The sequence below is a fragment of the Corvus kubaryi genome, unplaced genomic scaffold (assembly GCF_017639235.1).
Source record: "Corvus kubaryi isolate FWS band 111438036 unplaced genomic scaffold, C.kubaryi_AGA036_p1.0 37398, whole genome shotgun sequence".
Classification (NCBI taxonomy): Eukaryota; Metazoa; Chordata; class Aves; order Passeriformes; family Corvidae; genus Corvus; species Corvus kubaryi.
In genome coordinates this window covers 4,335,758-4,362,984 of record NW_024581137.1, presented here as the reverse complement: position 1 = coordinate 4,362,984, position 27,227 = coordinate 4,335,758, and the positions used below count along the sequence as shown (strand labels likewise).

Sequence of the window (27,227 nt, the reverse complement as noted above, 5' to 3'; positions counted from 1 at the left end):
GGCTACCTGAAGATTTCATATCTCAAAGCTGGTTAGTAGTAAATAATTCTTCAAAAACCAGGCACTATTCCATATCAACACAGTACCACTTTGTGAATGATGTCAGAATTTAGCCAGTCAAGAAGTGCCTGCCAAAGCAAGCACAACTATCTCTGGCAGATGACCTACCAAAGTTCTGGATGCTGAAGTGAATGTATCATCAAAAGACCAAGGGGTCTCAAACAAATGTGCAAAACAACAACATTGAATAGCTCAGCTACCAACATCACTTGATCAGATAAAATGGACTTAGCCCATCACTGGTAAACCTTCAAGGTCTAGCAACAGTACATGACACTGCATGTAGCTATGAGAATTCCTGGGTCTTCAGTAGAGTTTAACACTGGGAGAATTGGAAAAAGGACATGAACTGGTAGAGCTAAAAAGAAAGGGGCCTCCAGACACCTACAGTGTGAAATACAGAGTCAGCTCATGTAGTATGAGGCTTTGGAAAGAATATTGCAGAAATAATTTCAAGTTCAAAAAAACCCCAATCCACAAACAAAAAAAACCCCAATCCAACAACAAAAAACCCAACCAAAACCACCAACACCTTCAGGATTTAGAGGGTTAGAAAGCATGAACTACACAGAATACCAACCATGAACACCCAAATTTCAAGGTGAAGTGATCATGGCAGTTAAGAAAAAAATGTATCAACTACCCAGTGAGAGGGTCCACAAGGATCTGATGTATAATATTTAAAAGCGTACTAAGGAACCAGCTAACACACTGAGGGATACATAAAAATAAAAAAGCCCCTCAGGAGCCTATAAAACCACAGATATTCATAGTGCATACAGTGGGGTCTTGCACAGCCAGTGACAAAACAAGAAAATTATTTTCTGTGTAGCTCCAGGTGGGTAGATACATCAGATATTCTCTCCTACTCCAGTAGTCTTAATTCATCAAATAACGGCCTCAACATCATCCATGTCCAGTTGGACACTGATACTTGTGCCAGTCTATTCTCCAACTTCATGTCAACAGATCAACCTGAGCATTTGTTTACTCTATGTGTATATATTTCTGGAGCTTCTTAAAAGGTCAGTGCTGAGGTGTCCAGCCAGTGGATCTGTACCCCCTGATCTGTGCTCAGTTGGTAGTCATCTCCATGCTACAAGATGGATACCCCTTGGCAGGAGAGTATCTCCTCATGTAAAGCTATATGGTGGAGAGACTTCTTTTGACTCCTTATCAGATCCTGACAAACACATCAGCAAGATCAGCATGCATCAGCACTTCCATGCTATTCCTGGTGCCCCCTTCTCCTGTCACTGTCCTACAAAGGAGACATATTATCTTGGCACGCTTACACTCGCTTATCTTCTTCCTGTTACCTGGAGTTGCACTGCATTTTGGGAGCTTCAGGGTTCTGTCATTAAAGACTACACCTCAAAATCCTCAGGAGTTCTTACAGCTTTCTCAAGTTTTCTTCATTTTTACGTATGCATTTCTTTCAGCTCTTGACAATATATCAGCTACACAGACCAATTAATTGCCTAAAGAAGATAACATGGCATTCTAGTAATGACTTTGGCAGCTGCTGCCTTCTTGAGGCAGTGACTCTGAATGCACAGGGAGGCAACTGTTGAGTTTTTCAATCATTCTAAGATCCTGTATGTAACTTATGCTCTGCAGAAAGCCACAAGCCCTGAACTCCTGCATTAGTGGAGTGATGCACTCAAGCAAGAATAAATTAATCTGTCAGAAATTATTCAGAATGTTGAACCATCTGAAAACCATACTGTAACAGATACTGATGCCATGATGATTTTTTCTTTTTTTTATATATACCTTTTATATACCCTTTTACATAGCTTTTATGTATCCCCAGTGCTTTTAGCATGCATACTTGTTGTAGAGGAATTCCTTGTGGAACGGGGACATACGATACCCCAGGAGAGCTTGGGCACCCCAGGGCTGTTGCAGAAGGGGCCTCAGGCTTGCAAGGCACCTGCTAGCCGGCAGCCTTGAACAGCCTTGGGAAAAGGTATACACTGGTCAGCTCCCCCGCTGCTTAGAGGCTTTCTCGTGGGAATGGGGAGTGAACTTTGAAAAGTATAACTTGGTGTAAGTAAACAATAAAATGGGAGTATGATGCTCAAATCGTATCAGCGTTCATGTCGTGACTCTGGCTGGTTCCCCTGCACCCGGGACAAACCCCGGGCGGCCCCCCCCCCCCAACTAAAACTTGTAATTCCTTAAGTCTGATAACAGCTTAGACCCAATATTCTGTTAAGCCAGGAGACCAAACATTCTGGAGGCCTTGCAGTTGGAGGCCAGAAAGCCCTATGCCATCCTGAGAAACCAAGGTCTTCCCTAGAACATCCTGTAAACTAAGATAGGTCCATCCAGGGGGGGATTCCTCAGGATGGGGGGTTCATTTGAGCCTCTCATTGGGTAATCTTTGATAGATCAGCTAATTTGCAAGGCCTATAAATTGTATACGCAATCTATCATGTGTGTGCATTTTGGCGTGTTCCACCTGGACGAAGTGGTGTACCTTAACGATCCTTAAATAAATACCGAAGTTAAAAACCCCTTTTCCCTTAAACCATGTTTGGTTCTTAATTTTAAGACCAGGGTAAGGCAACAACACAATTTCTGGATCCTGCCATCATAATGGAAAGACAAATCTTCTGCTAGACTACTGAGATAAAAGATCATCAGGAGTAGTCAAGGAAGTAAATTCATAAAGCCATAGATTCACAAATTGCAGACTGCTGCTCCTGTGAAGAGTTACTATACATTACTATAAGGAGAAACTCATTTATCTTTAAAACTAGATAAATGAAATCCAGTAATTCAATGCACAAAGTAATTGACTTGAGGACTAACAAAAACTTTTGCTTTAGCTATGAATCAGTAAGAATAGCACTGGTGTATTAGTTTATTGTAAATTACCAGTGTAAAGTGGCTACAAAGGAAACACAATTAAAATCACTGCAAGAATGAGGAGGAGTGTGGAAGCATTAAGGCTACTTTTTAAGGTCTCTGTTTGACCATCGGCAATATAGTGCATGACCATGGTCAGTTCTGTTCATGAAAGATGAACACTGCACTATGGGTAGTGGCTGGCAGAAAGACAAGATAGAATTGTAATCCAAAAAACCACAGTAGACTACACACACAATGCAAAATTTTCACTTATTGTACTGAAAGTGTGTGCGGTGTTTTCTGAAAAAGGTAAAGGAAAACATACTCTATACACAACTAAGATAATAGTCCTTATAAAATAGCACTTCTAAGCGCAAATACTAATAAAAAAAACCAGTAGCTCCACAATGAAAACATTCAGCTCCTATTTTACAGTAGCCTCATCAGTTGGAAGCAAAGAAGATGTAACTTTTAAATTCTGAGTGGTTGCTTATGTAAAATTTTCACTTATCTCAACATATCAACAAATTAAATAAAGGATTTTCAAGCAGCAAACATCCTTACAAAACCATGATATTTATGCAGCATTAGAGTACTGGAGCAAGAACAAAACATATTAAGCTGTTCTAAAAAACTTAGACCTGGTAAAAACCAACGTCATGCCTACAAACTCATACAGGAGTAAAAACTCTTAGATGACATATAATCTAAACATCTTTTTAAAAATTTGTCTGATCCCTCCCTGTCATTCCAGATTGCGAAGTATTTATTGATGTGATGATTTTGGTATTACCTTGATTTCACATTGTCTCATTTTAGGGTGCCTCAGTCTAGCAATGCTCTATACAGTCACACTGGCATAGGCTTTGCTCTGCATCCAATGTTTTATTAATTCCATTTCTTTATTTTTAAAATAAAAGCAGTAAGGCAAAAAAGTAAATGAGACTGGTGGAAAGAACAGCAGTCTATGAGAGCATATTTCATTATTTTGCCATCATTTTTGTCTTTGTTTTGAAATATTTATAAGGAGCACTGAGGTGAAAGCTGATTCTGTGTAAAAGCAGTAGAGATGTGAGAAGTACAGGTACTGATTCATAGTTAGAATGGTGTAAAATGATGTTCCCATTCTAAATCTGGTCCTTTTCTGGTTACAGAAAAAAGCAATCTGTCAGGCACTTTTTACTTTTCATTATATATACTTTATATACTTTATATATACTTTTCATTATATTATACTTTTCGTTTACATACCATTTTGGAGGTCTTGAGAAGTGCACATCAATTCCTTTGCCTCCTTGGCCATCTACTGCCAAGGCAGTTATTTTTAGAAGAGTAAATAGAACTGTTCTGCATTTCCCATCTTGCTCTCAACACTGTTGACTTATGACACCTGCCATCATTAGAACACATACCTTGCATCTTCTTTTAAAAGGTCACTGTACTTTGGCCCAGAAGAACGGATATTAAAAGGATCAGAATTATCATCTATTTCAAGAGCTTCAGCAAGGCGCCTAAATTTGATGGTAGGAGGAAAAAACCCCAAAATATAAACAAAAACATAAGCAAACAACAAAAAAAACCCCCAACCCCATATAAATCCCAACCTTCCATACATGTCATCAAAGAATAAAGTTACAGGTTACTAATACAAATAAATAGCTTGCAAAAGATATGGTCTGCACATTTCAAACTACTCATTTAGAACTAGAATATTCTAGCAAGATTTCTGATCACTCAATATAGATCTTCGTAACAGGAATCATCTCCACACTTATCTGTTCTCTAGGTCATGCAGAAAATAATTTCTTATCCACATGGCATTAACTTTCCAAATCTAGACTACTTCTGTTAAAAAAAAAAATAAAAAAAAGCAAGCAAGTTAATTGCCCACCTGTTCCTCTGAAGAGCTAAGCATTCCTCATCGCACTGCAACCTGAATTATGAAAGAAAAATACAATTGGAATCACTGCTGCTACTCATACTTTTCAAGGTGTAGCTTGCTGGTGTCATATTATCAAGTCTAAAGAAGTAACAAGAGTCTGTGCGAATAGTTTATTGTATTAGAACAAATAGAGCTAAAAATAAAGAAGCAACAAAGATCTTTGAGCAGCCAATCCCTTCTCCTGGTCTTGAACAGGAATAGCAATTACCAAAGTCGTACAGGAACTGAGGAAAAAAGCTTCTGAACTAGATGTTTATTGGCAAATTATATCATTTGAGAGAAGAATGAAGTTGATAGGAGCACTGAAGGAATGCTAGGAAGGACTGGGAATCAGCAATGGAAGATGTCACTTACTTGTATGAATCAGAAAAAATTAACAGTCAGGGAAAAGAGGAAAGTTAGACATGTATATGGAGGATTGTGATGAACCATAAACATCAGTATTTCCACTGAATTCCTAATTTCTAGTGTCAGCAGAGTTATGAATTTCAGTTTTCTGTCTTGTCTTTGAAAGGTATTTCATAATTTTATTTTGAGGGATTAAAATGTTGAGAAGAATCAGGAGTTCCCCAGAATTTCAGTGGCAGTTACAAACTTCTTCGCGTTAGACTGCTTAAGTTAATTAATTCTCTTTATAATAGTTACTTACATTAAAAAAAAGAAATTCTACAGGGGAAACAGGTTCAAACTGGTTTATTCAGTGGCATGTATTATCTTTGGAGACAAATAGTTCCAAGATCCAGAACTTCTGATGACTTTCTTGAAGGAGACAGAAGAAAATGAACATACTTGCACTCTTAAGATCGACCTGGTACTGTTTAAAGTCATTTGCTTGAAGAATTATTTTCTCCTCCTCTAAAAGAGGAACGTAGCCAATTTAGAGAAGCTACTCTAGGTCTGATCAAATTTGTCACAAGAAAAATCCCAAGCCCTAATAAGAAATCTAAGCTAAAGTATAAAATGTCTACAGACAGGACAAGAGAGTGAAACAAAAAGAAAATCCCTGCAGCTTGCAGAAAACATTCTTTTATTGTAAATGAATGAAGTAGATTTGTACACTACTTTGAAAACACAGGAGTTTGACAATAAACTAGAAATTTTAGACTAAATATTCTATGTACCACTGTCTCTTTTCCCCCTGCCCCAGTATTCGGTAGACAAAAAGAGAGAAGGGAGAATACTTCCTCTGACAGTCCTTGAATAAAGGCTACCTACCACAGTTTAGATTTCATATTAGGAAAGACTTGTACAAAGAAAAGTCATCTCCGCTAATTTCAACTGTTCAAAGAAAGGACAGTGTCTGTCCACACAGAAAGGGATGTGTTAGTGACTACAACACAGTAGCAAAATTTCTTGAAGTATGCTGGCACTAGCTTTTGATACAGAAGTCATGAAGCAACTATATGGGAAATGTCACTATTTTGACTTTACACAATATAAAGGAACATCAGATTTTAACACAAGTAATAGACATACTCTGAAATAATAAAATTCAATATAAAAAAGAAGACATGGTAATAGAAATAAACTAAAACCAGAGATCAGGAACTCTAAGGGCAAAGATTTCAGTAAGTTTTCTGACAGAAGGATGTTGGAGAAAATTGACAAGTCCATAAAGAAATGACACCAAAAGTAAAAGGACAAGCTTATTTCAATCCTGAGGAACATCACAAAAAGAAAATCACCTATCTTATGCCACAAAATTAAAATCAGGTTTGTGGTGCCAACCAGGATCAGAACACCAAAGCAGCAATCAAACTGAAATGCAAATGTAAAAAATTCTAAAAAGGGTAATACAAAAATATTGTAAATAGTAAGATGATGACTAGGAGAAAATATAGCATATCAATAATCCAGAAAGGAACACTTGATGGTGAAACAGAAGATAATAGCTATTGTCCTGTCTAGAACTGAAAAAAAATCCAGAGGAACTCCAACAAGTTGGCTGAGTAGAAAAAAACTCTGAAACCACAGTTGTATTGTTCCACACTTAATTATAATAACAACCAGACAATGAGAGAGAACTCATCCTACATGAAAGCAAAACCACAAACCACCACGGAACTGCAAAATACTTTTTTAGCAGTTTTGCTGAAGTAGTCAGGCTGCATAGGAAGACTGTAAGTCTTCCTAGTACTACAGCTGACTTTTTTATCACCATATTATGTATTATGCATGTCACCTATGCTTCAGGTACACACAAGGGCTTCAAATACTTTACTACATATATCTCCTTACCTGGCCTGCTTCATTTCTTTTTTCGTAATAAGCCTACTGATTTCCACTGAATCCCCAAGCTGTAGATCTGTTAACTTAGTTGCTATAGATATAGCAGCTATTCTGAAAAAGAAGAGCATTAGACTTCATTTGAGGCAACACATAAACTTCTGAAAAGGTATATAAGGGTGCAGATTTAGAAGTAAGACAGACCGATCGTTTTCTCATCAGATTACAGAATGGAACTCGAGTTCTACATCACTGAGTTTTAAGAGTCCAATCTAGTTATATAAATCAAGAGTTTATTTTCATCTCCCTCAGCTAGGAGTAACACTAACAAATGGACATGCTTCTTATGCAAGTTGAAATTATGCAAGCCAAATACTTTTTCTCCTCACTTGCTTAATACACAAACTACAGCTGACAAAACAGCTTTAACTATCCTTTTATCTTATTCTTCCTTAACTCTGTGCAACTAAAATCTGTAAAGTGAATTTATAAAGTACTTAGAAATTTGCTTACAAAATACAGTTAACACAATCCACAAGGAAAGGACAAAATGCCTACTGAGATCATTACTATTTTCTTCATAAAGATTCTTCCTAATTCCCTTCAATAACAAGTCTTTCCGGTCTCCTTTGCTTGCTAAGATTTGTATAACTAAAACACACAGGAATTTTTCAGGGAAATATCCCACAAACTCCTAAAAATGAAATATTGTATCCTCTTGAACTATCTTTTTCTGTTACATGCAGATAAAACGATATGTTTTGTTCTATATGTTTATCTCTGTATGTTTTGCATCACATTCAAAGAACCTACCACCTATCAGGAAGAAGACTAATCATATTACATAAAACAAAGAAATCACTGAGAGGCACGATCATATTTATCAGGTGATGCCAAAGTCTAGGTAATGGGACATGAGATGATAGCACATCATCATTTGCACCATATGTACAGATACGGCAGTAGATAAAGCACATACATTTCCTGTTCCCTTGGGCATTCTTTCTCCAACATTCACTGACAAAGCCCAAAGCTGTTTCATCATTTCTCTAACCTTTCTGAGAAAACCTGGATACTTGATTAATTTGCTGACCTTTATTTTGTTGCTTTTTTTTAAATATGGTTTTTGTTGCTGTTGTTTTGGTGTGGTGATAGGTAGGAAAAAAAGCCAAACTTATATCCACAAAATCAGAATATCTTAATCTTTCAGGTACCTGAACTGCTGGAGTTTTCAAACTTAGCTGGCACTAAATGCTGGTTCTGTTACTATCACAAGGCAAGAGTAATTTGTCTGCACATATGAACACATTTTAACTGATACAAACACTTGCTTTAAACAGAACAGTTTCTTTCCCTTCCTCTTGATTTGGGCTCTGATTAGAGAAATAAATATGTATGTATTCACCTTACGCGTGCAAGAACACTCATTGGCTTCAAAGAACCATTTTCCTTGAATGAATATTATTGCAGTGCCTGAGCTATAAAACAGCAGAGAATTAACAGCCTTCAAAAATCTGGACTTGTATCTGGAGTATTCAAAAATCTGGACTATGTTATCTTTTGAACTTATAATTAATGACAAGCATTTCTCAATTGAAACTGGCATTTCAGAGTTGAGTCAGTCTTCTGATTTGCATTCATAGTGATGAAAATATCAAAATACCAAACTTCTGTACATGTATCTTGCATTCATCTTAGTATTGACTACAACTGTTCATAATTGTTTCTAATTAGCACATTTTTCTCCTTGTTTTCATTAGGTAATAGTAAGTACCTAAGCTAAGCTATCTTCCGTCAGAACTTGAGTATGGACAGCATACAGCAGAAACAAAACAGAATACCCTAAGTTGGACTAGGATAAAAAAAAAGGCCCACAGATACCAGTTCCAAATAAAACCATCATTAAGTAGCTTTCTTTGAACAGCAGGAAGAATCTCTGACTTTTGTTAGTCACCTCACAACTAGGATACAAAGCAGAACTCTCCAGATTAACTTTTTTCACTCCCTTTCAATCATAGTCTCAGAATAAGATTTTTTAAAATGATTATTACTGTTTTGTTATATTAATTTCAAAAGTTCCAAAGCCCCACTTTTCTTCTTTTCCTTGTCCATTCCTTGCTCTCTTGCATATGAGAAAGAGAAGTAGGTCTAGAAATAGGGTCTGGAGACTATTGCAATAGAGTTGGGTAGGGCTCAGTTTGCATATTAAACCCCAAGATTTAGACGCCAAAGCTCTCCTGCCTAAATTTATCTATTTCAGAATTACTTTAAATCACTCTTTAGCATCCACCATCTCTACTGACTAGGTTCCAACACACATGATTGGAAACTCAGAGAGCAAGTCACACATGGACTGCAATCAAATACATTCAGGAGCCTGCATCTGGACTTGACAAATTCATCTGTACCTAATTGCTCAGTGTGGGTAGAATAGAGGCCCACATACGGGAGAGTCAAGCTTTGACACACCACCATAGTTAGATTAACAACAGCAAAAAGAGAAATGTGTTCTAATGCAGCATGGCTGGTATGAAAGCTCAAGGAAGTACCAAAAAACCCCCCAAAACCACCGTATGTCAAAGTACGAAAAACACGAAAAAGCTTGTGAACTAAATATATTTAGTCAAGTCTGCAATTTAATCAAACTGCGAAGCAGTAAGTCCAGTAAGGAATTGAAAAAATTATTACTGTACCAACCTTTGATATGTATTGGATGCTTCTGAGCAAATCATACTCTCCTTTCTTCTTCCACATTCACATTGAAGATCAACCTGCCATATCACACAAGTGAACAGCTTTTTAAAAGTTTTGTCTTTTTATGGCCATGGAGGGGTGTGAAGGATATAAATTTATTAATTTTAAAAGTCCCATTTTAGTGGAATAATGGCTAACTAAAACTGATGAATAGTTTTATTTTTAAAAAATCCGTATTTTAAGTTTACAGAAAAAATGTCATGCTATCAATATACAAACATGTCACAACTGTTACTGGCTGATAATTAAACCATACAATTCACCTGTGACTTTGCAGTGAATTTTCTTTGGGTATCTAACCTTTGCACAGCAGGATATTGACGGGCAGGGTGAAGAAGGATGACATGGAGCCATACATGGATGATTACAATATAGCCTTGGAATAATACATGGCTGTTTACACTCTTCATCTATAAGACATTCTCCTTTATGACAGATTCGTTTACATTTGTGCATTCCACATTTTAACATTTGATTGCAGCGAAGTCCACAGGAAATGTCAGTGAGATGACAAGGAATATTACTTCGCAGCTGAAAGAGGAAAGGAAAAAGATGACAACTAACAGTAAAAATTATCAATGGAAGTCTCAAAGTGCTTTTACTGTTCACACCTTCATTTGGCACTGCCCACATAAGCACCTTAATACTAAAAGGTCTTAGGCCAAAGAATGAGTTTTGCTTTATACTATAGCCCAATACAGCAGTTGGTTTGAATGCATTTGGAATAAAAGATTTACATCTCCAATTTAATCACATTAAACTCCAACTCCAGTAAAATATTCCATTCCAAAGAAGCCACAAAAATCTAAGCCTACAGTCCTAAAAAACTGTTTAGTATTCAAAAATATTAATTCTCCAGACTTACTTCATGCTTGCCCATACACCATTTCTGAGTGAGATAGGTACAGGGGGGACATTTCTCCTCACTGTGACATGAATGGTACACTGCAGTCACAGAAATATAAAAGTCGTAACAGTTTTATTAGCATACTTCAGTTGAATGCCTTAAAGGAGACAGTAAAGACTATTAAACATGAGTTTACATTTCAAAACTACACAATTTATGGGAAGGATGATGCTTCACACAAGAATAATATATTCTTAAAAAATTATGATGCCAAGTGTTTAGGTGAATATTCTCTATAATTTCTAAATTAAATAGCACGTAATTTTCTAACTTCTGAGTAGGGTTATACACTCAGGCAAAATTTGTCAGAAACTGTTGGACCCACGCTATTTATTTTGTGATCAGCCAGTGTAATTCCAAGGAACATAGAAACTAACTGTTCACTAGTTTATCCTACTGTTTCAATAGAGCACTTGATCTTTGGAATACAGCATTTAATGTGTTGTGACTATTAATAACAATAAGAAAAAACGCCAGTGCTTTTTACCAGTGAGAAGTACCACTAGTAGTACTCATTGCAAGTTTTTAGCTGGTTGGCTTTTTAGTGTAGACCCTTGGAAATCTATTTTCAAATAGACATATGCATACTTTTCTACATTTTGATTAGAAGAACCCCAAATTAAAATAAAAAGAACAAAAACAACCACACAACAAAACCAACCAACCAAAAAACCCGAACAAACAACAATAACAAAACGCCAAAAAACCCACTCAAAATGCAACGGCTTAACTCACCTGGATGATCACAGTCATGTGGCCTGGTGCATGTCTTCTTACACTCTGGTGGCTGAGTGCCACAGGGAACAGGGGGGTATATCACAGATTCACCACAATAACAAGTTAACTCATCAAAACCTGAAAAAAAAAGTCAAATATATCCTAGTGGCTGCATGTATTTGCATGTTTCCTCTATGAGAAATCTTTACACAACATGCAAATGTTTTACTTCAGCTTTGTTTTTTTTATATTAAGCACTAGTATTTGAAATTAGTGAATTTATTAGCTTTCATGGCTCCCACAAGAAAACTAGACTCTGATGACTTCATTAGGAATTATGCTTTGCTTTTAGAGTGGTTCTTTCACATCAACATTTTGAACCAGAGCCAGCAAAATGCTCATATCAAGTTGAAAGCTTTGCTGTTCTACCTTTGATTTAAAAAAGGAGAGGTTGAATTCCCTTCCAGAAGGCCCATCACTGAAATTTTGTGTTCCAAACTTCCCGACATCACTTTTTCAGACCAGTGTTTAGATTCTGTCATTTTGCCAAGCCCTGAATATAGTACCATAAAGATTCCAAAGAAAATTATCAAAAGACAGCAAGTCTTTTTTATGGTATTTAGTATAACATGGATCCTCATAAGCATCTTATGAACCTGTCCAAACACTTCAAATCCAACTTTGTATGTTTTGGAAGTTCTGTCTTAGGCAGTACCCATTTTATTCTGAGTGCTTTTTTTATCTTCTGTGTTTGGGAAACAAGTTTTAAACTCTTAAAAGATCCAAATCTCAGTGATAAACAAAGTAATAGAACTACTGACATACACCACCCCAATGAAAACTGCACAAAAAATAATATAATTCACTGCTTTTTTTCAGACTATAAAGAAACTGGCAGACTGAGTGCAATGCAAACTACAGTTCGAACAGATAAATGTTTAGAAAAACAGAACACTAATAAAACATTTGACATCGTATAGAAAGAGATCTGAGAACAAAAAGAGAATACGATTGGTCTATAAAAGAATAAAGAGGTAGTGGATCAGGGAGAACAACAGCAAATGGTGGAGGAGGTAAGAGAATAAAGGGGCAACAAAAATACAAACCAACAATTCTAACCTGAGGGGAAGATGAGTGTTAAGGAAGCTTCTGAATTCATCAAGTTCTCTAACTCAGGAATCACCGGATTCTTCCTTCCTCGTCTACCAAAGCAAAACCTGTTGAACTCTAAACACCCAAATGTTCCTACTGTCCCACTTCTATAGATATTGATGGCTGCTAGATCAATATGCAGGTCCAGGCTAGAGCAAGACTCAACACACATTCCAGAGAGACGAGACACACAATAAATACATGGCAATAAGACGACCAGATAACAGAGTAACACAAAGCCAGCTGAGTAACAACATTCATGTAAAGAGGAATACCAATAGCTAAGTCCTCTTCTTTCTCTTAAGCTCATCAGGACAGAAGCTTATTAGTGAAGACACACACACACACAAGACACACACACACACACACACACGTATACACAATTCACTCCAAATTCACATGCGCACCCCATTCATGAATCTGAAATACTAGCAAAGGCTCTGTCTAATATCCATGCCTGGACAGACTCCTTTCCCAGTCACTGGCTGAAAACCTTGGGTATTTCCAGAGGCAGATCTCCTCCTACTAGCTATTTAATCCAGCTTTGAAGCAAGCTTGTTAGAAAACTGCGTGCAAACTCTCATCTTTCCATCTGCTGGCACCCAGATCAAGGGGTCCCTATAATTTACGATCCCATTCTCCAGCTGCTCGCACATAGGATACATCAACCTGGTCTCTCAGTTGCTAGCGTAAAGACTATGGGCTCTCATGATATGCAGCCAAGCTTCCAGCTGCTGGCACTCAAGAACTCTAACACACTGAACAGAGAATGGGACTACGTGGAAAGATATTAAAACTTAACTATGACAGGATAGACAGCGGACACGAAGTGCACAGATCTCTATCACAAAAGTTGACCAACAGCTTCATTTGTCCAAATGGCATCTTTTTATTTTTTATCTTCACTCGTTTGTCCATGCATCCACCTTGATTCCTCCCAAATAACCTAACAAAGTATTTTTTTCCCCATTAAAGTCACTTGAACTGGCTGGATGCCCTGCACTCACCAAAGCTGCTCTATCACTCCTTTCCACAGACAGAGGAAAGAAAATATAACGAACAGTTCATGACTTGAGATAAGGACCAGGAGAGGTCACTCATCAAATATAATCACAGGCAAAACAGACTCAACTTGGGGATACTAACTGAATTTATTTCTAATAAAATCAGGGCAGGATATTGAGAAGTAAAATAAATCTTAAAAACACCTTTCCCCCACCCTTCCCTCTTTCCCAGGTTCTACCTCCTGCCCGCCAGCAGCGCAGGGGTCAGGGAATGGGGCAGTTGATCACACATTGTTCTGGCATTTGATCACACATTCCTGTTGCTGCTCAGGGAGAAGAGTCCTTCCCTGCTCCAGAGCTGGGTCCTCCCATGGGGAGCTCTCCATTAATTTCTCCAACATGAGTCAGTCCCACATGCAACAGTTCTCCACAAACTGCTCCAGTGTGGGTCACTGCTCCATAGGGTGCTGTCCTTCAGGCAAAGCCTGCTCCAATGCGGTCCCCCCAGAGAGTCACAGGTTCTATCAGGGAACCTGCTCTAGTGCAAGGTCCTCTCTCCACAGGTCTGCAGGTCCCTCCCAGGAGCCTGCTCCAGCACAGGACTCCCACCAGTTCACAGCCTCTTTCAGGCATCCACCTGCTCCAGCATGGGGTTCCTCTGTAGGCTGCAGGTAGATCTCTGTATCCCTGTTGACCTCCATGGGGTGCAGGGGCACAGCTGCTTCACCATGGTCTTCCCCAATAGTTGCTATGCTTCAGTACCTGAGCACCTTCTCCCCCTCCTTTTTCATTGATCTTAAGTGTCTGCATAGTTGCCTCCTCTTCTCTCCGGCTGCAATTATATCTGTTCAATAACCTTTCTTACTGTTTAAATATGTTATCACGTATTTAAGATGTTACTGTCATTCCTTATTGGCTTGGCCTTGGCCAGTGGTGGATTCATCTTGGAACCAGCTGGCATTGACTCTGCTGGACATAGGGGAAGCTTCTAGCAGCTTCTCACAGAAGCCAATCCTGCAGTCCCTTGCTTCCAAAACCTGGATGCAAACCCACTACACCCACTGGTCCCAAGTTCAGCTACATCTGTACCCAAATCTGCTATTTCTGCTATCATTAGTGTGGTTATACCAGCATCACACAACTACCAGAGTTCTGTTGGCCTTGAGAAATTCCGCCCCCTAAAAGATTCCCTGTACCTCCCATCTCCAATTACTTGTGAAGCTCAGACATCTCTCACCCTTATGGGTGAGGAATAGATGTGAAATTTCCTATTCGAAACTTTTTTCAGCTTTTCAATGTTTTTGCTGTGTTCAGAAACTTCTCAAGTCTGGTTATTTTTTATGATCTGTTTCATCAGTTAAATCTCAGGCCAGATCCTACTCATTTGCCCATGTATTTTGAAGTACAGCAGTTAGTAAAAAGAATCGCAATTTTTGTCTAAGGAGACTAAACTACAACAAATTCCAGCAAATAAGAATGCTAGGGAGAACAAAATGTTATGGGTTAGAAGGAAGAAGCAGAAAGCAAAAGTAGAAAAGATTCAGAATGTCCATGGACTTTCTGTGGAAAGGAAGCATGGGAAAGAGTAGGGCTTTATTGTCCCTCACTACAGGTCTTGAAACAACCTATAATACTCTATGCTTCAAAGCTACAAATCTTCCTTAGTCCAACAAGACGAAAGACCAGGCACCAAGGTCTCTGGAAGACCTGAATGTTAGACAGCCACACTAGTTGCTTTATATTGATGAGAAGTTATAGGTGAAGAATATTATAATGAGAAGTCCCTTACTTGCACTAATCAGGATAATGGGGACAGAGTGCAGAAACGTCTGATCCAAAGGGCAGCAATACAGTATCTGAAAACTTTTTTTTTTAAATGCATTGTCTCTAATGCTGACATTTTTTATTTTCCCCAAGAGATGTATTCCTGTCTTGAAGTAGATGGGGTATGCATAAAGAGACCCTGGCACAGAAAGGGACCACACTTATCAGCACTGCGGAAATACACTGGAAAAGTAAAGTACCTGGGAAGCACACAGAGGTGTAGATGCACTCCAGTATTATATCTTGATGTCAGTCCTCACCATTCCTAGCAAAAACAGTAGTGGAGATGAAAGCAGGGGCAAGAAATCCAATCTAATGAGTAGGGAAATTACTTACAGCTGACCATGCCATGGCATTTGATACCATGGCTAATATAAGCCAACTGCAAAGTGCTGGCTAGACAGCTGAATCAGAGTCAAGAATGGCCTTCTGAGTGCTGAGAAGGACTCACATCAACTACAGGGTCAGAATCATATAGAATCCTACAATGCATGCATCTGAAATCTCAACTAGCAGCATCCAGAGAAAGCAAGACATCTTTAAAGACACTGCTTAATTGATTTATCTCTGGACAGATTCAGAATTGGAAACTTCATGGACACAGAGATTTAAGCTAAACTACCATAATAATCTAGTTCCTGAAGTAGGTAGCTGCTTTTCCTGTATTCAGAAAAATTTCAGCAGGGAACATTAACCACTAGATTGTATCACATTCAACAATGGAGGCAATCCTTAGGTCTCCTTTAATCTGAGAGTGAAATACAATCCTCAAAAATATTGCAGCAATGTGGAGAATTTTAATTACCTTAATTATTAAACCCATGGAATTCAGTGAAGAAAAACAACTGCTCAGAAAAATCTCTGCATTCTGACTCAACTAGACCAGAAGTTACTACCAGGACCCCTGAGACATTAAGATGACTATTTTGCTTTGTAAAGAGAAATGTTCGGACAGACAAATATTTATTTTTCTAATGAGAGGTACAGTCAACATGCACATCATACTCATAGGCTATTAAGACAGACTACAATACTGTTTCAAGTACAGTGAGCTTCAGAGGCTCCAGCACCTTCTCTTTTCCAGGATGTTTCCATGAAAAGTTGGTCTCCATAAAGTGGAGGTCTTTGACTATATCCACGTGCATAAAATATAGGAGAGACACATGTACTACTGCAGCTAAGACACTTTGAGCTGTAAACAGTATCCTTACAATCTACATCACCTTGTCTTTCTCCTTTTCACCAATGTGAAATAGATCACATTAACTGGTCAGAGTCAGACAGAGATATAAATGTATTTCTATAATAAATAACAATTAAGTACTTTTGCACATAACTCACTTGTTTGCCAGCATGTTTGACAACTGCCCCGATGGCAGGGTTCTTCACATCTATGAAGCCCACAGTTGAGTTTACGACCACAAACCAAAGAACACTTATGTTCTGTGTCCTAAGAGAAGGCAAAAAAAGAAAAAGCAGAATTGAACTATAAACGCTATTGGTTATTTTTTTCTCTTTGAGGTCACAATCTACTTCTAATAATAGACTGACAAAACTGTAGAGTGCAAACAACAGCTTAGGCCAGATCTATACAGTTTTTCCATCACTGTATGGATACACAATTTTTAAAGCAGATTCTGTTAAGACTTCTGTTACAGACACAGCTACATAGTTTATGCTTCTTCTGTTAAGTAATATGCTTTCCCTCTCCATTCTCCCTGGAATCACTGCATTGACAAAAAGCACCTTTACACTGATTGAACTGCATTTAGGCTGAAATGCAGTTTTACATTTATAATGACAACTACAAAACAAAACTTGCAAAATAAATGCACACACACAAACTTTTTGAGCATGACCAATACTGCAAATAGAGAATGAAGATGCACAAAAATGGAAAGATACAAAAGAAAAAAAGACCGTTAACATCACAACCAAAATCAAACACACATCACATCAAACAATTTTAAAAAACCACATGTACACTTACCACACAGCAAACTTCATTACACTTGTGTCGTCCACATGATCTTTTCTTGTTGCACCGCTTGTCACACATGAATGTAATAGCAGCTATTAAAAACATAAAAAAAAAAGCGTCCCAAAAGTCCTAACTTTTAGGTCTTTGCTTATGCTCAGAACAAAAGCTGCAATCACAGTATTATGCTAAGGCTGTTGCAGGGCATGGTCTAGGAGAGACTAACACAGGGTAAGCCAGCAAGCAAACTTAAATTACTTGTTTGCCCTCACTAATTCCCCATGTGGGCACTTGCCTTTCTTTAAAGAAACCCTTGTTCAAAAGGATTTTGGAAAGCAGAATACATGAAGCAAGTTTATTTTCACACAATAGAACAAAGAAAACAGGATATTCTGATACACTGAAGTACCACAAACATCCAATTTAAGACTGCTTGAACTGGTGGGGCAGTAAAAGTCAGCTAAAAACAACTATTGCTGTATGCTCATAAAACTACTGCTAACAAAGAACATCCTTATTACCATACACAGCTAACAAAAGGAATCACTTCTGGACTCCATTAAGAGCAAAGTCTTCATAGACAAAAGCTCAAATTAGGAAATATGCATATTACTTCCTTATATATCTTGTAAATAAACACCTCAGTATGATAGGGGTCAATCAAGTAAAGGTTTCACTGAGGGGAATTTTGAGATGTTACATCCAGAATACCAAGAAGCATCAAACGGGAACTCTGCCAAGGTCAGATGCAATGACCAGCTGCAAAGATCAGCACCATACAATGTGAAGCAGAATCAAAGCTTGTATTTCCCCAGAAACACAGGCAAGAGCAGATTAAAACCATTACACTGAATCTGAGCTGTGCAAGTTGACCAAAGTTATATAGGATGATGGGGGGAGCAGGAGGGGGAGGACAACCTTTTGAATATGGCAGGTGGCATAAGAAACTGTTCAAAATAAAACAGACATTGTCTGAAATCTTTCAGATCAAATGTGAAGAAGTCTTTCCTTACACAGAAGATGAATGAAAACTAAAGATGTTTATTTCAAACCTTTTCCCAAACATAGCAGCATGACCAGCACCATGAATGAGCAGCAGAAATAACCAATTTGGCATGGAAGTATGGATAAAAGATGCAGTACAGATCAGCTGTTTGCCAACTTTGTCAATCAAACCCCAAATTACTACGAGCTGTGTATAGTTTTAAAAACAGTTTTACATTATATATGTATCATAACCTTGTACCTTTATTTCTGAGAAGAGCACATGGGATTTCCTAGGAAGCAAACAGGGAGCCATTAGATTAGAATAGATGAAACAACTGAAACATACTTATCTAGAAAACACTTGGTCACATGAAAGAAGCACACTCAGTTTCCATGTGTATAACACATCTGTATTCAAAAGTGAAATAAAAACTGGAAAAAAATATCCTCAAATCTTTTAACACAACATTTGTTCCTCAAAGATTCAATAAAAATTTTTTAAAAATGTAGTTTTGTATTCTCCACTGTAAACTGTCACTGTAAACGGAGAGAATCAGGCTTGTCCCAAGAAACCAGAAATTTGCATAATGGAAACCAATAGAGCTTTCCCAGAGGATACTGACAAGAGTGCATAAATTTGCGCTTTGACCAACTGTCAAAATTGCAAGTCTGACAGAAGAATGGAAGAAAAGAATAAAGAAGAAGCCAAATGTTATGCTATACAAAGTTATACCTAAAGATCTCAATATGAAAATAAAATGTGATGGATGAAAATAATATTATTGACATTTTAACCCTTCACCACACCTTTATATTCTAAGCTGACATTTCTGACTATCACATTTTTCATGACTGATTTAAGTTATCAGTGTAGTTCACTCTTTTTTAAGAAGCATCTTTCAGCTGTGTGAGAAACTTCATGAACTAAACCCAAAACCTCACTACTTTATTTCAGGACTCAAAATGCAATGTAAAGCCTTCTACCCCATAACTACTTTCAGCAAACTTGTAGGAGAAAACTGTTCCAACTTCTATTAAACTCTCAGTCATTTCTATGCACCTACAGACTCATATACTCAGAAGCCATCTCTACTTGCAGATGATATATAACAGGTCAGAAAAATATAACTGTGATAGTAGCCAAAAATTTCAAAGCTATGATTACAGAAAGTAGCATAGTTCAAAAATATAATAATTACTAAATAACAATAGCTGATATAATATAAAAATATAATAATTACTAAATAACAAAACATTATATAAATGTACAAAGAATGGAAATCAGTAACAACATAGTCTCTACGAAAACTTCTACAGGAGTCTACAAGCTATTGCTATGAAGTTTTCATTAGGCTGCCTTTCTTCTCTCAGTTTACTCTTGGCAAACTACCATTCCTTGTGCTATATAAATACTCCAGAGTAATACAGGATTTTGCAGACCATTTACACTAATAGAACTCAGTGCAAGCTCTGCCATAATACTTTTAAAATTGCTTTCATAGTAAATAGCATGTTACCACTTCACAGTATAATCTAGTTACCATCTATCAGTTAGTATACAATGTGGCTCTTGCAACTGAGGAGCACAGCACTTCTTATGCTTCTTCAGCTCCTTTTTCTCCACAGCTTTAAAAAGCAGTAAGGATTACCTGTTTCCATGGTTACACACTCACCTTTTTTTTGAAGCCACACCTACAATAAATATTTGATGTGTGAGAACATGGTCTACAGTCTCCTTCATGGCAAAGGCTTTCACATGTATGAATGAACTCTAGCAAAATGAAAATACAAATATTAAGAATAAAAAAAGTCTATGACCTGGAACTTCATATTTATCAGGAACATCACTGGTCAAAGATACTAAGCTTATGTGCAGTTTTATTTCCCGATTTTTATTCCTGATTTCATTATTATGAACAAACAGCCAGACTGCACAACCTGCAGTGGTTTTTACACTCATTTTGGTTAAAACTCAAAATAGCTAATAAAATATTTATTTCTTGAAATTAAACATTTAAAGACCATGGTTTTTTGTTTTGTTTTTAAAACTACTGATATTGAAGGGTTAATCTAAGAACAAGGACTGTGTCTGTGTACTTTTAACAAAAGGAACAGGGTGGGCAGGATCTGCTTACCGAGCAGGGACAGAAGGAAGATAAAGGGACTTTGGAGGCAGGGGGGAAGGGGGGGAGGGTAGTACATTTGGCTTAGGAATGCAACCACAGCCAAAATACGACCATAAAAAGCCTGAGCCAGGAGGAGGGTTTTATGGTAATGAGCAATTATAATATGTACGAGATTTCTGCAAATTGTGATGCAGATGTATGTAATTAAGGTATGTAAGAAACGCACTTGCAGAGAATCAGAATGCACGCTAGGTGGAGCTATCCCCCCGCATCTGGTGCCGCAATAAAGAATGCCTGCTTCTCAATGCTACGTTGATGTAAAGGAGTTCTATTCACCTGACTTCCGGTGAATTTCAGTGACACTATGAGATACTTCAAATACTCTGATACAGAAATTTCTAATTACCATAGCTACCACAGGAAAGAGGTTTGCCACATGTTTTTCCGCATGATGGGATAGGATCTGTGCAAATTTTACGTTCAACACATCCTAGTTCGAGTAACTTGCTGAGAGGAGTCTGACCACAGGGACAACGATATACAACTTGTGGAAGTCGTGGACAGAGCTGGCAAGGCTGAGGATGGCATACTTGCTTACAGTTGTGCCTCCCACAATTTAATTTTCTGGAAAAAAATGTAGAAGAAACAAAAGAGAAAACAAGAAAAAAATTAAAAGGGGAATTATCCCAAGAGTACTACAATAAATCATTGTGAATAGAACGACCTTTTTCTTTTTAAAAGTGTAAGTTATAGTGACCTTACTTGCCACATATATTCTGACATGAGAAACTCCCAAAACCGTCAGAGAATTCTTCCTTTGATCCACACAATACTTCTTTAAAGTTGCTTCCACAGTAACACACTGAAAGAAAGCAATATCCCATAGAAAACAACACAAGAGAGTATCAGTGACAAAACACCTCCAGCAAATATAAAAAGATAAAAAGTAAAAAAGTTTTAAAGTCAATTTTTAGAAGAATAAAGAAGTTGCTCCTCTTTAGATTTACTTCATCAATGAAGGGTTTTTGTCCTACGTAAGCTGGAATTCCAGCATTATTTCTTTTGATAAAGCAGTACTATGTGCACAAAAAGTTTATTTATTAAAGCAGTATATATAAGTTAATTATTACCTTAAAAGTTGAGAAAATTAACTTGCCGTTTTCTGTATAAACTGTTCTATAAAATTATTTATATACTGGCATACATAGTTAATTTAATTTCCATTCAAGATCAAATTTAGAAAATTTTAACAGAAATCAAGAGAAGCTTGTTGTAATGTGTTTTCCTATACCTTTTTCTATTCTTCTTCCATGTACTGTCTAATTAATTCTTATAATTATAGTAGGATCAGTGTGGTATACTATGATCAGTAGGATCAGAGGACAATTCAGGTAAGAAAGGATTAGTTAGTCCAAGCCCTTACCTAAAAGCAATGAGATCAGACCACATTACTCAGTGTTTTATTCAGTTGGGTCTTGAAAACCCCCAAGAAAAGATGTTTTCCTTACAGCTAGTTACAAGGAATTTAAGCCCATTGTCTTTCATCCTTCACATATGCATAGCCTATCTCTGCCTTCTTAAACTACCTATTAGCTACTGAAATGCCACTACTCAGCCTTCTCAAGCTAACGAAGTCCAGTATCACCAGCCTGTCCTAATAAGGCACATGCTCCAACAGCCTAATCATCGTGGCAGGATTCCAACGATAGATTTTGGTTGTGTTAAGTAAAAACTGGCACTTACCTCTTGGTACTGGTTTTTTTCACCCTCTTGTTTTAATTGTATAGGGTGGATACCCGTAAAGCATTTCAGTACTTACCTTGTTGTACTGTTAACTGGCAAGGTGAACATTTTCCTGCATGGCACACTTGAGTACAGCTGTGCTTTCCACAGTTTAAAGTATTTCCACATACATTAGAACAATGAATTTTTGTTGATTGGCCACAGCGAACTGAATGACTGCAGAGAAATGACACCATAGCCTGTCAGCTACCTTGACATCTACACAGTATTTAATAAAAAGGGAAATACATTTTCAGTAAAATGCCAAAGTCTTCAAAAGGCACCATAATTTACTAATGAAAGTCTTCAGGAAATAACACTAGTTTTTCCCTTGCTTCCCCTCTTCCACCTCACTAAAGTAAAACACCTATCACAGCAGTTAGTCTACAGAATTTTTCCTGGGGTGAAAATAGGGGAAAACAACCCAAGGTGACACTAAAACTTGGAACCTGATGTATAAACTCATGTATGCATTGTCAGAGAAGCAGATATTTCTAATCCAGACATCTTTCTGAAGACTTAAACAATCCTAAATCCATTGAGCACAATGAAGATAGGGATATGGGCCTTAACAGTGGGTCAGTAGTCTATGAAAATAACTGAGTTTTTAATTAAATTGTCAAAAAATGGGACAAAATCAATTCTCCTATTTTTTCAACTCTGGATGGCTCATACAATGGCTGTAAAAGGTCTATTTGAAATAGTAATTTTAAAACATCCTAACATCAGTGATGCCATGCCATATACCCTGGATGCTTATACAGTACATATGAAATAATGCTATTTTGAAGCAAGTTTTAAGTATCAAGTGTAGTATCACAAAAACCAGTAATCTGGTGAAGTAGGTAACATCTGGAAAAAATAACAAAACAAAGTTTTGCATCTATTAAACTTTTAAATGAAAGAAGGAGTCAGAAAAACAACAACAAAACAAACAAAACCCAAACAAAAAAACAACCCCCCAAAACAATAAAGAGGTGATATTACTACGGAAGATATAATTCAGTAATATACAACCAATCCGTTTTTCTGCTGAAGACAAAGTGCTTTTACCTACAAATACTGCCACAGAAATTGCAGTACCTTCTTCTGAAAAATTGTGTACTACTAGATTCAAACTGACAAATAATTGTGAAAGTCTGAAAAATCTTTTTTCCAGAGCAAGAATGCTAACACTGAAATTGGTTTATGTTTGTTTTGGTTCTGTAAACAAGCTTAGGCAAACAATTTATTACACAGAATCAGTTCTAGGTAAATAGAAAAAGGGATTCTAAAGATTCAGGCCAACTGATTATAAGAGATCACACATAGTATAGGTAGTACCCCATACTGCTGTTGGCAATGACACTATATGCACCAAACATGCACGGAAGAGACAGCCTTCAAGTCTGGAATACACTACAGACTTCTCTGTACAGTTTCTGAGAAAAGCATGTGTTATTTTTGAAATTATTTCTGGAATTAAGTAATTCAAGACCTCATTCTACACAGACAGAAAAGATGTGAACCTTTTTCTAGTACTTTTTCTGAGTCTTCTAGCAAATAAAATGAATAAATACTAGTACAGGATTTCAAAATCGAACCAGTTCACAGACTGCTCAGACAATTCAGCTACATGTATCATAAACTGACAAGTCTTTGTTTGTTATTTTGACTTTCTTTCTTGATAAATTGAAAGTAACTGCATTTTTTCAAAATATAGAATTCTCCAAATTATTTTAACCACAAATAAAAGTTAATGCTCAGATTGAACTTTGTTCAGCATATTTTGAATAAACTGCAAGAAAGAAAAAAATTAATATATAAAATTTTAAACTGTTCTTTTGTTTGTTTATAATAACTAAAATTTGTTTGCATAGTGGAAGCACCCTCACCTTGTTTGTCCACATTCACAAGTTTTTGTCACAAAGGCTGGGCACGAAGGGCAAGGTCCTGGGTGGCACAGACTTAAAAGTAAGTCAAAAAAGCAAAGTTAAATTTAGCTTTATTACACTCCCAGAGACACAATCCAGCATAACCCAACCCTAAGTGCATTATCAGAACATTATACAGGACTCCTACACTCACTCCTGCAGGGTATGAAAGCAGTCTTAACACAAGAAAAAATTATTTGATTATGACAGTTGTATCAGTCTCAAAGATCACTAATGTTGAAGGAAAAACTGTACTCCTGCTGCTGTCAAATTAACTGTACTATTAACAAATCAACTATGCTACTGACACATTTGATATTTTGCATTTCACCATTTCACCAGCAAACATGCATCAACTCAACTGTGCTCATCATTGATAATAACCAAAACAATCATCTTATGTCCAAACTATTAATGTATTTATTTCCTTGGTGATCTTAAACACATTAAAGATAAAACCTTCTCTGTTAATTTCTTCCTTTGAGCTGGTGGTTTTATCTTTGAACTCAGCACTTCTAGTGCCACCAGTAAGAGGTGTTGCTCCTCTTCCTGTAAGGTAACACATGGGAGACACAGCAAGTCTGCCTCCGTTTTTTTTCTTACCATCAAGAGAAGTTTCCTGTGAGTGTCATCAATTCCAGTCCATTACATGATTACCAGATCTTACCTCCTACTTCAAGAAACACGAGATATTCCCTATCTGCATGTAAGACCTTAGTTGGGTACAGACAAGCCCAGGTTTGTGAAATTATACTTAACTATTTTGTCTGCACTCTTGCTCAGCCAGCTCCCAGTTCCTTTCATTTGTAAAAACAGCAGCTCTCATTTGGAGCAATTATTATTGGCCAGGACTGACCAGCATAGACATCCTAGCCAAAGAAAAAGAAAAAACCCAGAAACACCAGAAAAGCCCATAAACACAGACTACCCAGTTACATGGTAACTACTAAATTCCTCAAGGACAGTAACTACAAGTACTAATTAGTACACCAGTTACTACAGTCATACGCTATATAGTTGAGTCATGCCTCAGTTCGTCAACAGTGGTCTGTCTTCCTTTCTTCCTCTACTGCTCCTCCCAGCTGACAATAAGGCCTAATCTATCACTCAAGCTATGCCAGCTCTAACAGTAAAGCCAAGCAATTGCACAATAAATGAATTCAAAACAATGAAAAACCCCCCATCACATAAAGCAAATCCAAAAAACAAATTACCAAAACCACTACAACCCTCCATCTTTTGATAGGTCAGTTTTATGACACAGTGAAGAGCTGGAAAAGCACCAGAGCAGGCACAAAGAAATGGAGGGAAAAAAGCAGAACTGGATGTGTACACAGGAAAGCAGGAAGAAAGCAAAACTACGGAATTAATTAAAAAACTGTATTGTGGAACTTCAGACAATGAGAATTAACATGCTTTCTGCAACATACAAGATAACCAATCTTACAAGAAAACCTCTTGTAAAAGGACTGCACTATATATTTCACTATCTTGACTTTAATTCTCACGGATCCATGTAGGATTCTAAAGGCTGGATGCCAACTTCTAAACTTAGCAATCAGATTAAAGTAGATATAAATTCAAAATACTATGATCTAGGTCATAATTTGGAAAAGTGAGAAGGCCCACCATCTTCAGAAGTCTTGTCATGTTAAGTTTTTTACCTGGTCTATTATTTCTCTCAACACTCTCATATTCAAGCAATGTTAAGGTTTCTTCCATAACCCCATTCCTGGCACACTTTCTGATGATACTGTATCACACAACAGCAATTTATACTGATCACAAATATTTTAAAGTTGTAAATAACGGTAATAGTAGACTAGAGTCTTATAGCAAGATGCCTTTTGTCAGAACAGCATCGCACAATTAATTTTCAGACTTCTCAAAGTTTTGACAATGTGTGTTTCTGAGACAGTTTTCTGACCTCTTGTTAATATGAACAGAAAAATTGTAGTAATGCAAAAACTAATGCTTTGAAATCAAACTTCTGACTTTAGAACTAAGTATTCTCTATGCATCCCTACCTATACACGTGCTAAAATCTCTGGTACAATTTAGTTTAGGCAGAAGCTACAGTATGGCTACAGTTCTAGGATATACTTGACCCATACAACAGCAGTTAAGACTGAAATTCAAATTTCATTCAGCACAGAGACACACACAGAAGTTTGCAGTCAGGAAGTTCTCAAAGTGGTTAAGAAGTCTGCTTATTTCTGATTGGGCAAAAAATATGTCCATGAACATATGCCTCCCAAGATGAAGGCCTGCAGCTGGTCTCCAAGAGAATCAGAGTTCTGATCAGGGTATCAGCTACATCAAGTATAGTCTGAAAAGTTGATCTGATCTAGCATCATTCTATAAATTAAGAAAACACCTATGACACTTATATGAAATATAATACAAATCTTTGTGCATAAATACATAATACATAAATATAAATCAGATCTAGTATAGAAAAGAAATCTAATACAACATTTTCATGTATGGGAAAGAAGTATTAAAGAATTATTCTGACATTCAGTAAAATGTTACAATATATTTGAAATTATTAAATAAAAAGTTCAGAGTAAAGTTCTAGTAAAGTTCCGAGCTTTAGCAAATCTTGGAATAAGTGCCAGATGACAATATATTTGTTGGAATGACTGAAGTTTTTGACTGTGTACCAAGAACAGAAACAACTGCTTCTATTAAAAATTTCCAAAACCAGAAACATGAACAGATATTAAGGACCAACTTCTATACATGGAAATTGAAGCTATGTAACAAAATATAAGTTACGTTTCTGACTAGCAAGCATATTTATACATTGAAAAAGATCATATAATGGTGTTAATCTTAGCAATGCTACTACACTACTAAAAAAAATCTAATGTAAAACATCCAAAATTGGAAACAGAGGTGCTCTCCTTTGCCTCTCTTCACTGAATTATACCAATAAATGTTAGCAAAACAAATCTGAATTATATATACTGATTAAAATCTCCATGAGGGAT

The 27,227-nt window shown here is 37.0% G+C and overlaps 1 protein-coding gene across 11 annotated transcripts in view; it reads right to left on the bottom strand.

Moving 5' to 3' along the window:
• Positions 1 to 27,227, bottom strand: part of NFX1 (nuclear transcription factor, X-box binding 1) — an 89,132-nt gene that overhangs the window by 20,010 nt on the left and 41,895 nt on the right. For all 11 annotated transcript variants that reach the window (XR_006018750.1, XM_042044480.1, XM_042044488.1 and 8 more), the window contains exons 6-20: positions 24,193 to 24,264; positions 22,356 to 22,495; positions 21,299 to 21,398; positions 20,943 to 21,160; positions 20,084 to 20,181; positions 18,670 to 18,700; positions 17,436 to 17,518; positions 16,787 to 16,895; positions 11,484 to 11,603; positions 10,707 to 10,786; positions 10,142 to 10,372; positions 9,785 to 9,858; positions 7,100 to 7,201; positions 4,811 to 4,852; positions 4,332 to 4,430 (exon numbers count right to left, since the gene is read on the bottom strand). Coding sequence is in view for 10 of the 11 variants with exons in the window: in XM_042044480.1 (XP_041900414.1) it covers positions 4,332 to 4,430; positions 4,811 to 4,852; positions 7,100 to 7,201; positions 9,785 to 9,858; positions 10,142 to 10,372; positions 10,707 to 10,786; positions 11,484 to 11,603; positions 16,787 to 16,895; positions 17,436 to 17,518; positions 18,670 to 18,700; positions 20,084 to 20,181; positions 20,943 to 21,160; positions 21,299 to 21,398; positions 22,356 to 22,495; positions 24,193 to 24,264 (1,599 nt within the window). In the remaining variant the exon portion in view is untranslated. The remainder of the gene's footprint in view (positions 1 to 4,331; positions 4,431 to 4,810; positions 4,853 to 7,099; positions 7,202 to 9,784; positions 9,859 to 10,141; positions 10,373 to 10,706; positions 10,787 to 11,483; positions 11,604 to 16,786; positions 16,896 to 17,435; positions 17,519 to 18,669; positions 18,701 to 20,083; positions 20,182 to 20,942; positions 21,161 to 21,298; positions 21,399 to 22,355; positions 22,496 to 24,192; positions 24,265 to 27,227) is intronic.